This window comes from Meriones unguiculatus, chromosome 15, assembly GCF_030254825.1.
Source record: "Meriones unguiculatus strain TT.TT164.6M chromosome 15, Bangor_MerUng_6.1, whole genome shotgun sequence".
Taxonomy (NCBI): domain Eukaryota; kingdom Metazoa; phylum Chordata; class Mammalia; order Rodentia; family Muridae; genus Meriones; species Meriones unguiculatus.
The window spans coordinates 7,291,640-7,307,943 of record NC_083362.1 but is presented as its reverse complement, the minus strand read 5'-3'; the positions used below and the strand labels follow the sequence as shown (position 1 = coordinate 7,307,943).

General features: G+C 46.6%; 1 protein-coding gene across 4 annotated transcripts in view; it reads right to left on the bottom strand.

The window, feature by feature from the left end:
* Positions 1-2,256: 2,256 nt before the first annotated feature.
* Positions 2,257-16,304, bottom strand: part of Rsph10b (radial spoke head 10 homolog B) — a 38,941-nt gene continuing 24,893 nt past the window's right edge. For all 4 annotated transcript variants that reach the window (XM_060368096.1, XM_021651775.2, XM_060368098.1 and 1 more), the window contains exons 13-20: positions 15,901-15,980; positions 15,330-15,478; positions 13,218-13,325; positions 12,484-12,627; positions 7,953-8,063; positions 6,896-6,983; positions 3,943-4,141; positions 2,257-2,521 (exon numbers count right to left, since the gene is read on the bottom strand). In XM_060368096.1, coding sequence (XP_060224079.1) covers positions 2,344-2,521; positions 3,943-4,141; positions 6,896-6,983; positions 7,953-8,063; positions 12,484-12,627; positions 13,218-13,325; positions 15,330-15,478; positions 15,901-15,980 — 1,057 coding nt within the window. In that variant the 3' untranslated portion in view covers positions 2,257-2,343. The remainder of the gene's footprint in view (positions 2,522-3,942; positions 4,142-6,895; positions 6,984-7,952; positions 8,064-12,483; positions 12,628-13,217; positions 13,326-15,329; positions 15,479-15,900; positions 15,981-16,304) is intronic.

Sequence of the window (16,304 nt, the reverse complement as noted above, 5' to 3'; positions counted from 1 at the left end):
TTCTGATTTCCTGTTGAGTCTTCTGTGGCTGGTTATTTGACTGCACTAGGGCTCAAGACTCATCGTCAGGGCCTGGAGCGAGGCTCAGCAGTGTTTGCAGAGGACTAAGGTTCAGTTCTCAGCACCTCGTACTCCTATAAGCTCTAAGCCAGTGGTCCTCAACCTTCCTAATGCTGTGACCCTTTAATCCAGTTCTTCATGTTGTGGTGACCCCGAACCATAAAATTCTTTTTCTTTCTACTTCATAACTGTAATTTTGCTACTGTTATGAATCATAATGCCAATATGTGACATGCAGGACAATCTGATATGTGGCCCCCGTGAAAGGGTCAGTCTACCCCTGATGGGGCCACAACCCACAGGAGGAGAACCACTGCTCTAGGGGACCTCACACCCTCTTTTGGTCTTCTTGGGTACATGTACTCACATGCACACACACATTTTAAAATAAAAATCTTAAAAACAAAACAAAACAAAACACTAACAGTATTGTGACCGCTTTGGGATGCTTAGTCTCGGGGTCTACCTGTTCACTAAGGGGAGAACAGTGAGGCACTGATAGAATCGCTAGATTTGATTCACTCTGAGTGCTTGTGTTAAGTAGATCACACCTAAAGCTAATGACATCACCCTGGGGTAGTTTAACCAGACATTGCTCCTCTGCCGTGAGGCCCTCCCAAGAGCCACAACACCCTGTATCCTTTCACAGCCGAGGTGAAATATGGTTGAATTTCACTCAACCCTATTTTAGTGATAGTGACAGCCCAGGGTCTGGGAAAGAATTAGTTGAGTGGTCTGAAAAACACACTATTTCCCCAGCCCTCAAAGCAGTTCTCTATAATCTGCTTGTCGTAACCTCCACAGACCTATTGCATGAGGAAAGGTGAGGAAACGGCTTCATCATTTTGTATTGTTTCCCTTGTTCCTTGGCTCTAAATAACTCACAATTTCCATCATAATTCTTTTCCTGCCTACGCATAACCCAAGACTGCAGTTTTGTTTTGTTTTGTCTTTGAGACAGGGTTTCTCTGTGTAGCCTTGGCTGTTGTAGATTTGCTTTGTAGACCAGGTTGGCCTTGAACTCACAGAGATCCACCTGCCTCTGCGTCCCCAAGTGCTGGGATTACAGGAGTGCGCCAACGTGCCCTGCTAAGACTGCATGTGTGTGTGTGTGTGTGTTTCTTGAAGAGCTGTGGTTGCGTCTCAGTTAGATTGCCATTGCCTGTGGGGTGTTGTTTAGAATTACATGTGTTTGTCTCAGTCGTCACTTCTTCCCTGGCGCATTCTGGCTCCAGAGTCTGTGGATTCAGACTTTTAGTTGAAATGTTTCATTATTTTGCTGATTTAAGGGTTTTTTGTTTCTCTGGTCAAGATGGCAATCCTCCTTGGGACTCTTGTCAGTTTTGCAGGGCTAATGTATGTGTGTGTGTTGGGTATGTGTTGGGTGTGTTATAATCATGCATGTATTTATGTTTATACAGTTGTGTGTGCAGGTGTGCAAGCACATGTGTTGATGTGTGTGAAGCCCAGAGGTCAACACTGTCTTCCTGTATTCCTCTCCATCTTTGTGTGGGTCTGTGCACATGAGTGAGGTGTGTATATATGTTTCTACATGTGTATGGGTGTGCTTAAACCTGTGCATGCTCACATGAAAGCCAGAGATGGTTCTTGATTGTATCCTGCCTTGTTTTTTTTTTCATAAAGATTTATTTATTATATGTACAATGTTCTATCTGCATGTATGCCTGCACACCAGAAGAGGGCACTAGATCTCACTATAGATGGTTGTGAGCCATCATGTGGTTGCTGGGAATTGAACTCAGGACCTTTGACGAGCAGTCAGTGTTCTTACCCTCTGAGCCATCTCTCCAGCCTTCCACCTTGCTTTTTATTTAGTAATTACTTTGTGTGTGTGTACATCTTGTGAGTATCCACAGACGACAGTGCCAGATCTCCTAGAGTACAGCCTACTGTACTGAGGTTCTCTATAAAAGCAGCAAGTGCTCTCAAGCACTGAGCTGTCTCTGTAACCCATATTTTGCCTTGAATTTGCAGCACTTCCCTGCCTGAGACTCCTGAGTGCTGGGATGTGCCACCATGCCCAGCTAACTTCGATTTACAAGAATATATCTGATGCACACTCACTAATATGTGCGTGTCTGCATACTCATTCAGTTTGGTTTTTGCAATTACAGCCATACAAGAAACTTATTATGTGGGCCAAGGTAGAACATCTCAGAAACTCCAATCAGAAGCCAAATTGAAACAGTTTATTGTATGGGACATTAGCCACAGCTTTCACGTCTGCTCGTCCTCGAAGCTCAGCCATGACCCCCATTACCTTCACTTCTTCTTCTTCCTGCCAGGGCTGGCCTTGCTGCTCTGGGTGGATGCTATTTCATCTTTAGCAGAGGTAGGTGTGAGTGGCAGTGAGACTGGAGGCTCCAGCGCCTCCTTGAGCACAGTGATTTCTACGTCGAAGTCTTGTCTCTTTGCCTCTTCTTCACGTAGGACGTTCAGCCTAAAAAGCACAGCGAGAGCTTAGCTGTGAAAGTGTAAAACCACTTTACAATTTTTATTTTTTTAAAAATTATACGGTAGCTGGGTGTGGTGGCATATACCTTTAATCCTAGCACTTGGGAGGCAGAGACATGTGGATCCCTGTGAGTTCTAGGCCAGCCTGGTCTACAGAGAGAGTTCCAGGACAACCAGTGATACACAGTGATAACCTGTCTCAAAAAAAAAAAAAAAAAGCAAAAATTGCTACTGCATGGTCTGGTACTTTGTATTAATTGCTAATTATTTTGCTTCCTGAGATGTGAGGTAGGCAAAGCCCTCCAAGCCAAGGGCTTGGAGGACAGAAAGATAGAGAGAGAGCCAGAGAGAGAAAAGAGGGGAGACTGCCAGGGTTAGCATGGAGAGATGCACATGGCAGGGAGGAACCTGTTCCGAGGATCAGAGCGGCTAGAGAGAAAAAGCCCGGGTAGAAAGCATGTGCGAGTATTTGTATTATTTTGGATGAGAAGTAGCCCAGACAGGAATGGTTAGAGCAAATGGCATGGAATGTGGCACTGGGACATGACAAGTTAGTTTAGGGGGTAATATCTGCCCAGTCCCAGGTGAAATAAGGCTTACTAAAAATCTATCAGGCGTTTGTGTCTTTTATTGCTATGGAATTAAATATAAATAATTAAGGCTATTAATAATAAGCATTAATAGCCTTTTAATTTTCTACAACAAAAATTAAGTTTGTGTACATGGGTCGGGACGTCATGCGCACCTACGTGCAGGCGCCCTTGGAATCCACAAGACGCTGAATCCCCCTGGAGCACCCACTACAGGTGACATGGGTGCTGGGAACTGAACGAGGGTCATCTGCAAGAGCAGTCCATGCTCTTATCCCCTGTGCTCTTTCTCCAGCCCTGAATTTTTACGCTGTTTCAGCAGTGCTTGTAAATAAGATGATCTGTTGTACTTCATGTGCTCCAGGTGACACCTTCATGTGGATAATGTGATCTGGGAGCGCTTTCCTTTGCAGCTGAGAAGCTAGAAAGCAGCCTGGTAAGGTCATCACATCTTCCATCCCTCCTGAGTGTGAGCTTGCAGGCTTGTCCATCAGACCCAGCTGCAGAACACACAAAAGCTTCGGAAGCGCGTGTTTGTATGTGTGTCTGTGTATATGTGTGTGTTAAATCTTTTTCTAGTGCTAGGGACCAAACCCAAGCTTCACATATCTTAGGCAAGCATCTACCACAAAGTTACATCTCTGTCCCCTAGGGCTTTCTTTTTCTGCCATCAGAGATTAGGATATTGTGTAGTTCACCATGAGCCTGTGGTCCCAGGACATCCTCGTGTGCTTCACTATAAACCTGTCATCGTGCTTCGGAAGACAGGGAAGAAAGCTGTGCGTGCACCACGGAGCGGGTGGAGACCCTGCCCTACCTGGCTTCTAGCTCGTCATTCTCTATCTTCCTCTGCTGAGCCAACACTACTTCCTGGAGCCGGTTCTCCTTCACTTTTTCCTTGAGCATCTCCTCACGTTTGTAGGCTCTGAAGAGCACGGTCACAAAGAAGACATAGAGGTTGTTCACCCACACGTTGATTTTCTCTTTCTGCTCATCTCTGGGTTTTTCATATTTGTCTGCAATGGAGTGTAATTAGAATAAACGTCAGTACAGTGTGTGTGATGTCTTCTGTCACTTGTGGTGAGGCAGGGACACTGCAGCCTGTGAGGACTGAGGAAATTGTAAAAGGCAGCTAGGAGAGGAGCAAGCACACAGTGGCCCAAGGCTAATTGTCAACCCTGCTCTTCAGCCACCTCCCACAAGTCTTTCTTTTTCTTGAACAGCAGTGTTATTTTGTTTGTTTTGTTTGAGACAGGGTCTCACTGTTTAGCTCTGGCTGGTCTGGAACTCACTCTGTAGCCCAGGCTGGCCTGGAACTCACAGGGATCTAGCTGCCTCCCGAGTGCTGTTCCCCACCATGCTAAGCTGTTGGTTTTTTAAACTATGTGTATATAAGGAGAGGTGTGTGTGCACTTGTGAGTGCAGGTGATTGCAGAGTACAGAAAGGGGGCAAAGTCGCTGGGCTGGAGTGACAGGCAGCTGTGTATGGGACCCAACTCTGGTCCTCTGGCAGAGAAATATATGGTTTTAAAAAATGTTAAAGATGTGATTTTGAGAATTTAAAGACTTGGTGCTGGGCTCATACTCAGTTCAGTGGTAAGCACTTGCTAGCACATGTGACAGCCCGATTCCATTCCCAGAACCACAAAATAAAATGCAGAGAATGGAATTTTATACAACCAGGGCTCCAACTAGTAAGTCAGAGCAAGTCTGAAAATGAAGACTGATATTCTTATATTCCCACTCAACTGCGGAGCCAATCTATAAGACAGTAAGCTACTGCCATACAGAAGAGGTCATCAGATGAAGTGGGATTTTGGTGGGCCAAGAGATTGGCTTCCACAGCAGATACCAGTAGCCACAGATACGCAGAGCAGCTGACATGCAGTGGTCATTCAATCACTGTAAAGAGGCCAGAGGTACAGGCAAATCAAGGCAAGACCAATTGCCAACAAATAATGTCAACAAGACAAGCAGAGACACTATTTCAAAAAAGGAAAGAAAGGAAGGAAGGAAGGAAGGAAGGAAGAAAGAAAGAAAGAAAGAAAGAAAGAAAGAAAGAAAGAAAGAAAGAAAGAGAAAGAAAGAAAGAAAAAGAAAAAGTAGATCTGACAAGGGTAAAGGTGCTTGCCATCAAGAGACAACCTCAGTTCAATCTCTGGGACCCACATGAAAGGAGAGAGACAAGTCCTCTGCCCTCCACACACACAGTGGCACAATCATGCCTACACACATAAGTGCCTACAGACATAAAATAAATACAAGATTAGTATTTTTTTTTAAGTCATTAACTGGGTTTCCCTTTACAGCACTTTCTGTTATGGGGACTGTATGTCTGTCTGTATGTCCTCAGAAAGGATGACACCCACCACGGGAGAAAGATTTGCTGACCTTTTCAATTCAACACTAAGGCAAAGGAAACAGTGGGTGTGGTGCCTAGAGGGCACTTTTCTGGAGGCTGCTCTGTCCAGAACACTAAGATGACAGGATTGATGGAGCTGGCGCAGGATGGGCCATGGTGATCTAAGTGACATCAGGGGAGGAGGTACTGCAAGGGAGGAGGCACTGCAGGGGAGGAGACACTTCAGAAGAGGGAACACTGCAGGGGAAGAGACACTGCAGACAGAGGGAACACTTCAGGGGAGGAGACACTGCAGACAGAGGGAACACTGCAGGGGAGGAGACACTGCAGAAGAGGGAACACTTCAGGGGAGGAGACACTGCAGACAGAGGGAACACTGCAGGGGAGGAGACACTGCAGGGGAGGAGACACTGCAGGCTTTCATAAGAAAATGCAGGGACAGCTGGTGTGTTTAGAGGGGAAAGTTTACTGGGTAACAGCACACTACGGCATGTAGTGGGGTGCATGTGTGCACAGTGCTGGAGCATGGGTCAGTGACACAGTGGAAGAAAATCCCCAGTACTCATACAGTAGCCCTGCCTGAGCCTACAGGAGGAGCAGGCTGGAAGGTAAGAGGTGAGGAGGAGAGAACCCTAGAAACACTTTCCTGGGAACACAGGAAAGGTGGTATCCATAGGACTCTGAGGTATTGAAAAGTATTTGTTGTTATAACTTGAAGACCGAAATGAAAGAGAGGGAGCTGGGATGTAGCTCAGTCAGGAAAATGCTTACCTAGTGTGCACAAAGCCCAGTGCCACATAAAACAGGTATAGTGGCATATGCCTACTATCCTAGCACTTGTCAGAGGGAGGCAGGAAGTTCGAAGTCATCCTTAGCAATCTGTCAAGTCAGAGGCCAGCCTGGGATACACGAAACCAAGAAAGAAAGGGGGCAGGGAGCATATAAACAAACTGGAATACAGGAAACTCAAGAAATAACAAACAAACAAAGAGGGGCAGGGAGGCATAGCTGTATACATCCTCAATCCCAGCACTCGGGAGGCAGAGACAGGTGGCTCTCTGTGAGTTTGAGGCCAGCCTGGTCTAGGTAGTGAGTTCCAGGCCAGCCTGGGATGCATAATTGGACTGTCTCATGGCGGGAATGGGATGAGACTACGGCTCGAGAGAAAAGCTGACTGCGTTGCGCGCAGCCCCAGGCTGAGGAAGGGTGTCCAGCCTGAGGAGGCCAGGAGACAGCTGACCCCAAACTGTAGACCTAGTGCTGTAGCTTGGTTAGAGTACTTGTCCAGTTCATGTGAAGCTCAAGGTTTAATCCTGAGTGTTGCTCCCTGCTGCCCAACAGCCAGAAGATGCTGTGAAGTTCCACGGACCACAGCGGGTGTGATGTGGGAGTGACCGTGAACACTCACCTTGTGGAGACATAAACAGCAGGCCTCTTCCTTGAGACTTGAGGGTCACTTTGGAGAGTTTTTCCTCACTCAGGGACTTGAGCTTGTGCTTTTTTAAAAAGCAGAAGGACAATGTTATTCTGCAGCCTTGTAGGATTAAAGCCAGCCTCCTACCTTCTGAATACACGGAGCTTGTTAATGAGGCTCTTCCTCTTTTGCTCGTGTTGTGTTTGGAGAAGAGTCTCAGACTCGCCCCAGACGTGTGGTTCTCCTGCTTTGGCTTGCAGAGTGCTGGGCTTACAGGTTCGCACTAGAGTGCCCTGTAGTGTCTCGGGAGTGTTTTGCTTTCATTCGTTTGCTCTATCCTTGTAGCCCAGGCTGGCCTCCAACTCAATACAGCCTGTAGTCCAGGCTGGGGTGAGGCCCTGAAGGTTCTGATCTTCACCAGAATAGCAACTCCTTATTCTCCCAGACACTCAAGCCAAAACTCCCAGACTCACCTTTGCCTCCTCCTCTTTCACTCCTGAGACCCTCGGCCCCGATTCCTCCTCCTACCCTCAGTCTTAGTCACTGACATCTCTGACCATGATGTCAACGAAGACACCAGACACTCTGCCGAGAGACACTCTACTCGGCTGGCTTCCCGCCCCTTCTCTGAATTAGCCACACCCTTCACATACCCTTGAAGTCTGAAGGGATCCAGCTCACAATGACAGGTACAGATTCTAGAATCAAACTACCTGAGCACAAGCCCTCAGCCCCACTGCTTGCTGGGTACGTGACCACCTTTTGGCTCCTAGAAGTAACAACGAGGCCTGCAGTTCATCTGGGAAGGGCTTTTAAATGAGTTGACCCCTCGAAAGTGTTGGGCACCAGACAGAGCCCCGGAAACGAGGGCTGCTGCTATTTGCTTGCTCCGCTTTCCACTCAGTACCAGCCTATGAGGTCAGCGGGAGAGGGAATTACTGTCTGGGGCTGGCCCCAAAACACAGAAGAGTGTTCCTCCCATAATGGCCACCGTGTGGTGGCCGACACTGTGGCCGCATGGTGAGGACATGGTGAACTGTAAAATACTGACCTCCGACTGCCTGATTTTACCATCAGGCAAAACTCCTGATGATGACTTGGTGCTGCCGAAGTGGACCTCAGAGTCAAGGCTTGTGACTGCACTTAGGCTCCTGTGGATGCTCTGAGGGGGCGGGGGAAGCAGGTGAGTTCACGGTGTCCACAGATGTGTGTACACGAGTGTACGCATACACACGAGACCCTTTAGTGAAGTGTCACTGGGGAGGATAATCTCACTAAGAGCATGTGTCTACACCCGGGAACCCTGCCTCAGATGCCTTCCCATTCCCAGGGGACGAAGGGTCTGCTTTCTACCACCGCACTTTGCACTTGATAGAGATGCACTTTTTATGTAAACGTGATCACATGCATTATGAGCTCCTTTCCTTTCGATGCAGACTCTCGTGGAACACAGTCTCATCTTGGACTCAGTGTATACCAGAAAAGGGCCCTGAACTGTTCACCCTCCTGCCTCCACTGCATGCTGGGATTACAATCATGCTGGATTATAACCACCATGCCTGACATATGAAGTCTAGGGGGGGAGCCCTGGGCTTCAGGTGTGCTGAGCAAGCACTGTGCTGCCTGGAATGTCCCAGCTCAGACTGACCCATTGTGGTTTTCTTCCTATCAGTTTCTGCATGCACTTTAAAGTTCCATCATAACATGACTAGCCAATAGGACTTGCTCCTTTTACATAGTTGACCATTTGATCTGATCACTGTTTGACATTGTCACTGTTCTCACCATCAGACTCTGTCCCTGGTGATACCTTTCACCTGGTGTGATGGTTTGGATGTAAGGTGTCCCCCAAAGGATCATGTGTTGGAAGGTTGGTCCCCTGAAAGTGCAGCCAATCATTGAGAGGGGATTATGAAAGCTCAGATATATTCAATCGGCTGCTCCCTATGCTCATGGGTTTGTAAGTTGATGGCATTAGTGGGAGGTGGGGGAAAATTGAGGACATAGGGCTTGGTTGGAGAACGTGCATCACGGAATTGGTGGAAGGGCTGGGGAAGGTCTGACTGGCACACTGACAGATTTAGCTCAATACTCCTTGCCTTCCCTTTCCTCTATTCCTGTCTTTTTATTTATAGATGGCTCACTGTAGCCATCTGACAACTTTGATGTAAGCCTGTCTCAGATGCAGCTCATTTGCATTTGAGGTGATTAACTACATCCTGTTATTGGTTCTGTTATTTTCATTTCTGTTTCTTGCCTCCTTTTGGGTGGAGCATTTATTTTCAAGCATGTGTGTATGTGTCTATGTGTGTACGTGTGTCTGTGCATGTGTGTGCAATGCCTATGAAGACCAGAGGAGTTGGACCTGGAACTGGAGTTACAGGGCTGTGAGCTGCCTGTCACGGGTGCTGAGAATCCAGGCCCTCTGCAAAAGCAGCAAACACTCTTAACCTCTGGGTTATTTCTTCAGGGACTGAGGGCTTTTTTGTTTGGCTTCTGTTTTTTTTGTTTTGTTTTTTCAACACAGGTTTTCTCTGTGTAGCCCTGGTTGTCCTGGAACTTGCTTTGTAGACCAGGCTGGCCTTGAAGTCACAGCAATTGCCTGCCTCTGCCTCCTGAGTGGTGGGATTATAGGCGTGTGCTACTATACATAGATAATAGTATCTTTATATATTACATAATATATAAATAATATGCATTTACTGTAGATAGGTTATAGATTGATATTATTTAAAGCAGTCAGACTAGTGACAGTGGTTTGAAGCTGACGTGTCCTCACGGGCTCATGTTTTCGATGCTCAGCCCCTGTTTGTGGCACCGTTTTGAAGGCTGCACAACCTTAGGAATTAGGGCTTGGCAGGCAGAAGTAGGTAACAAGGGCAGGGAGCTGAAGGTTTTATCTGCTTTGGCTCTGGGCTGAACAGCCTGCGTCCTGATCAAAGCATATAAACGTCAGCTACTGTGCGGTCCTGTTGCCGCTGTGACTTCAGTCTGAAGAGTGTGCACATTTGTCTATTTGATAATGTCTGTTCACTTTTTACTCTTTCTTCTTTTTCTTCTTCAGACTCAGTAATTTCAGTTGCCTGCTTTCAAGATGTTTTAAGCTTGCCTAGATCTGCCTCTGAATTCTATTTGTGAGTTTTCCCATGTAAGTTCTTATACTTTTTATCTCTAGAATTTATTTTATAAAAGGCTTTCTACATCTTTATTGATATGTCATCCTTCTCTTTTTATTTTGTCTGTTTATTTTGTTGGGCAGGGACACAGAGGTCAGAGGACAATTTCTGGGAGCTGGTTCTCTCCTTCCAGCATGTGGGTTCGAAATCAAGTTATCAGATTTAGGGGTAAGCACCTTTACCCACGGAACCATGTTGTTGCGCTCCAACCTTCTTTCTCTGTCTCTCCTTTAGCATTTTTAGGTACTTTTAAGACGCCTGCCTTAAATTACTTGTCTTATAACTCTGCTACCTCATCTCTCCCAGCAGTCTCCAAGGGCTTGCCTTTTTCCTTTGGATGTGGCATACTTTTCTTCGTATGAACTGTGATTTTTTTCTTGTTGTTATTTAAAACAATATTTGATTCCAAATAATGTGGTAACTCTCAATACCAGCATCCCTTCGTACCTACAATTTACTAACAGTTTTTCTTTCTGAGACAAACTCTCACTATGTAGCCTTGGCTGGCCTGGATCAAGGCCTCAAACTCAAGGAGAGCCATTCGCCTCAGGTCTTCTAACTGTGCTCAAGTGCTCTCAGCTGCGGAGCCATCCCTCCAGCCCCTCGACTGTGTTCTGGAAAGACATTATTGCTGTGTGATGAATTTCACGTAGATGCGGGTTTGTTTTTGTTTTTGTCTTCAGATTGGTGGCCGAGGCTTTCTAACACATGGGTCTTTGTGGGCATTTCAGGTCTAATAGCCTTCCTCCCTTGTGATGTGGCTTCTCCATGCCAGCATCGGGAATATGCCTATTGAAGTCCTTGTGAATCCTACTCCACTTCTCTCTGGCGAGTCTTTCCCTGGCCTCCTGTACTTTATTATACTTGCATGCCCATTCAACTGATAATATAAGGGTAGGAGACATCTGTAGACCTCCGGAGAAAAATCACTCCACCTTGCCCTCCCCCAATTACTGTAGTGTATTACGTTGCTGGACTCTACCTAATCTCTGAGGGCCAGTTTCATCACAGAAGGGAAGAGCAATGAAGTTGGGACACGTTAACTTCCAGTTTCCAGAAAGTGGGGAGGGAACAAACCCCTGAGCTATAAAAACAACTAAGACACTACGGGGAATGATGCACTGAAACTGGGCGTGAAGTGGACAGATGGTGTCTGGCAGATTCACACCCCCCCATGTGACAGAGCTCATGAGAATGACATCTGCTGTGTTCGAGTATCCTGGAAGATTCATTTTTAAGTTGTTAATTTGACTATGGTGCTGAGACATGGCCTTTGGGACATGGTTAAGGGTGCCAGTCTGCCAGCGAGGAGGACATAATTAGCGCTTAAGCTTCCAGGACCATGAGCTACATTTCTGTTTTTAAATGAGGGTAATTTGCCTTCGTTACTTTGTTATAGTGTTGGAAACTAGACAGAGGCCAGGCAGACGCTCTCTTGCCTGGAGAAGAGCCCCAGGTGGTACCCCATAACCAGCTCCCTGGTGTGTTGAGAGGCATTCTTCTCCTCAGCTGGAGGAGGCATAGCTAGCTGAAGTGGTGGGCTGCAAGGTGCTGAAAAGAACACAAAGCCTGTTTCCCATAAGGCACCCAAGAGATTTGTGGTGAGAGCTGTCGCTTGGATCAACAGTGAGAAAACTCACGTGAGAAGCCCTGAGGAGAGTTCCAAGCCAGGTGTGGTAGCAAAACCTTTAATTCCACCACTGGGAGGCAGAGCAGGCAGATCTCTATGAGATCCAGCTAACCAGGGCTACCTATCGAGACCATGTTTCTAATTTAATTAATTAACTAATAATAATAAAAAGACCTTCCTAGTCATTGGGCTCAGGAACTCCTAGAATGTCTCTTGTGGCTCCATGTGACTGTCTCAAACATCAGAAACCCTCCAAATCCACCAACGTGAAACCCCCGCTAAACATCTGCTATGTCTCATTTTGACCCAAAGTCTCATTTCCTGATCGAGCATGGTCCTGGCTGTCTGAGGGTCTCACGGTGACTGAAGGTGTTAACCCTGTGAGTAAGCCTCATGCTCGGTGACCGGCCAGCCCTGCAGGCGGACCCAGAACCTGTCTGTTGGCATCTGCTCTCTGGCGGGCTTTCCACTCTGCCCACTAGGCAGGGCATCTCACGGTAGCCTGCCTCGGATCTTATCTGTCTAGCTGCTTTGTGTACTGACCTTCGCCGTGTTGCTCCCACTGCTATGGCCATGACCAGGAAATACAGTTCCCCTAACTTAAAAACCAACAAAACCACACACTCCTTCCAACAGTGAAAGACAGCACACATTTTCTCAAGTCCTAAATTATCTCCTGGAAGTATAGTAAAGGCCTGAGGAGTTTTGATGAGCCGCTAACCACCCCAGGCTGAAGTCACCCCTTGCTTTAGACACTCCATTGTATTGTCTGTCACCTGGTTTAATATCGTGTGAGTGCTGCTGTAGCGGTTTGTGGTAGGGTCTCCAGATGGGAATTTTACATAGGATCTGGTCATCTGGTCAAAAATGCAGCAGAAGGAGAAACATAAGAGAGCTTCAAAGAATTCCAGGAAAACCAGCTGCAATGAGAACAAGCACAGGAGGCCGCCTTTATTCCCACACTCCTCATTGGATCAGGAATTGACTGATGATTTCCTTTTTTCTTTTCTCCTGAGGCAGGGTTTCTCTGTGTAGCCTTGGCTGTCCTGGACTCAGACCAGGCTGGCCTTGCACTCAAAGTGATCCACCTGCCTCTGCCTCCCTGAGCGCCTAATCGGTGACTCCTTACTCATTTATTATTCCTCTGGATGTGTGCTGCACATGCGTGCAGTGACACGTCTTTGTGTGGGGAAGCCGGAAGTTGACCCCACCTTGCCCTTGGACATGGTGCCTCTCACTGGCTTGGAGCTCACCAAGACACATGCACCGCCACACCTGACCTTTTCACGTGGGTGCTGGGGGTGGAACTCAGGTCCTCGCACTTGCACAGTGGGCGCTTTGCCAACTGAGCCACCTCCCCACCCCCTTTCTAATATTAATCTCTGATGTTTGAAAAGGCAATTGTGTATATATTTATATCCCACCGTTTTTAAAAAAATACATATAGCACACACAGAAGAAATACATAGCTTAAACTGGATCTGTGCCATCTGTAGAACATTTTACAAACCTCAAGTTCAAAGTTGCTGTCAGTTCCATCATACATGAAAGGGCTATCCTCCGCTATCACAGTCATAAATTTGGTTGCAGTTAAGTCCTTATTTATCATCTTAAAGTCCTGTAAAAAAGATGACACCAACATAGATGCCTGTAATTACATATGAAATAGGCCTATGTTTTAATGTAAATGCCCGCAACATAATACCTTAAGAAAATGTATTAGAAGTCAGTACCTTAAAAACTCACGAGGAGGAGATTGAGGGAGAAGGACTGCAGGTCTGAGGCCAGACTGTGGCACACAGAAAGACCCCTCTTTGGATAAGAACCACTGGGTGGCTGCAAGTGTGAGGACATGCGTTCCATCCCCACCACCCACGTAAAGAGCTGGCATAGCCGCACACACCTGCGATCCCTAGGACCTGCCAGCCGGCACCCTACTAAGTGGCTCACAATCCCTGGTGACTCCAGCTCCAGAGGGTCCCCTGTGTTTGCCCTTGCCCGCATGTCCCATGCACAGAGGCACACACACACATATATGCTCACTTAGCACACTTAAAGTTAACGTAAGAGAAATGATGTAGAAAGTTTCTGGTACTGCTTCTATGGAAACAGTGGACACTGTTTAGCCACTGAGGAGAGACACTGCCGGCTGCTAAGGCCGTGAGTGAAGGTTTGTGGAAAGCGTCCGGCTGTTGCCGCAGGAGCCACTGATGAATCCCACCTCCACTAAAGGAAACATAATGGGGATGACCGTAACCACCTGAGGCTGTGCGGAAACAGAACGCCCGCATCTTTGGCGTCAGTTTCTAACTGCCGCTGTCGTGGACTTGTGGGTAGGAGGGTAAGCCTGCCTGGGAGGGTGCAGTCAGTCAGAGCCAGCACGCCTGACTCTCAGGGACAAACGACTTGTTCTTCAGTAACAAGTGAGCATGAGGAAAAAAGAAAACAAACCACTGTATAATAGTCCACCTCCAGATCATGTATTTTTAAACCCATTTCTCTACATTTAGACACTAGGTTTTTGTCACTTTTCACATTTATACAATTCTGTTAAATACTTAAATACTCTCTCCTTAATATTTGATTATTTCCATCTCATTATTTGCATCCCCACAAGCACAAATTAAAAACATCATAAAAAGAAACTAGCAACTGTTTGAGAACACTGCATGAAGAACAGGCCAATTGCTTTTCAGACTAACAACTGGGTTTTTGAGACAGGACCTTTCCATGTAGCCCAGATGACCTTGAACCCCTAATCCTCCTGGCTTAGCCTCACAAGTGCTGGGGCTATAGGGACTTAATGCCATCCTTGGTTTCCAAACTAACACACTTTAATGTTACTCTTTGCTGAGCCAACAATTTCTTATTTGTTTTGCAGTGCTGGGGACTGAGCACAGGGCTTGTGTGTGCTAGGCAGCTGCTCCACAGCCAAGGCACAGTGCAGGCCTGACCAGCCAAAAATAGATTCAGATTTTCTTAAATATTGATTTTATTTTATGTACGTGAGAGTTTTGCCTGCATGTATGTATGTGCACCACATTCATGACTGACACCCAAGGAGGAGGTCAAGAGAAGACATCAGGTCCCTTGGAACTGGAGTTTCAGACGATGGTGGGCTGCCAGGTGGGTGCTGAGCACAGAACCCAGGTCCTCTGCAAAAGCCACAGATATTCTACACCATCAAAGCCGTCTCCAGCCCTAGTGCTATATTTTCAATGCTATTCAGGGCTGACAAAATAGCCGAAGGGGTAAATGTGCTTGCTACCGAGCTTGACAGCACTCTCTCACACACACCCTGAATCGGTAATAAAGACAATGGAATACAAATACTTTTTAAATGTATCTCTTCCTCTCAATGGCTACATGTGCATGAGAAGATGCTGCATGGCTCAGGCCTTCCTTCCCCCTCCTCTGTGAGCCTGTCAGCCAGGCATCCCTGTCCCTGTGTCTCTTGCTGTCACAGACTGTCTCCTGTAAAGGGAGACTTGTAAGCCTCTGGTGGTCATGAAAGGTCACCCCAGATCTTCAGCTCCTTACTTATGTAGCGTAATTTATTTTAATTAAAATCAAAGTGCTTATCGACATAAAGGCAATATCTATCCTCAGTTGTTAAGCTTACTTTCAGCATCCAGAGGAAATGCCTCATCTTCATTGTCAGCTCATAGGGTGGGGCTGCATTTTGTCTGCAGTAGGTTGTGTAAATCTCCCAGCACTTATCGATATAATTCATTGAGTAGAGCGTCCGCTGTTGCTCACTGAATAAATGACCTAAAAATACAGCGTTCAGAAGTGATTACAGGGATGGGCAGATGACTAGTGGAAAACAAACAAACAAACAAACCAAAAACCAAAAACCAAAACCTCTGTTGTATAAACATGAAGACCAGAGTTTAGATCCCCAGCACCCAAAAATGAGCTTGGGCATAGCAACCTGCCTGCAATCCTAGGAGCAGACAGGATCCTCAGAACAAGCTAGCTAGACTAGCCAGATCAGTGAGAGACCCTGCCACAAAGATAAAGAGTGAGGATATTGATGTCAACCTCTGATTTACATGTGAGTGTGTGCACTCATCTGCACAAACAGGTCCACATACAGGCAAACATGCACATACGAGCACATATGATCCATGCAAAAATAATTATAGAACTATTTAAGCTAGTAAACATAATGCTATTGTTTTTGTGTTTACCTTTTACCTGACAGGCATATGGATGAATGTTCTCAGTCATCAGTTTTGTGAAACACAGAAAGAGTGATGGGCTTCTGTTCCTATGATGAAAATGATACCAAAATGAATTATTCCTGGAGGTGGAGCTTCGTGCCCTCTTCTGAAGTGTAGGCTACACCCCACAACTGGCCTCTAACAAACAGAATACAGAAAGGGAAGCAGAGTAAGTTTAGAGTAGAAGAGTCTGCCTGGCCACACCGCACTCCGTGAGCATGAGTAAGAATCCACACTGGAGTCTGCGCTGCGGATACTGTGCGGTAGAGAGAGCAGCTGGCTGGGAGATGGCTCCGTGGGAAAAGCACTTGCTGTGCTAGCCAAAGACCTGGAACCTACACACGTGGAGGAGCACGTGCCTGAGAGTCCAG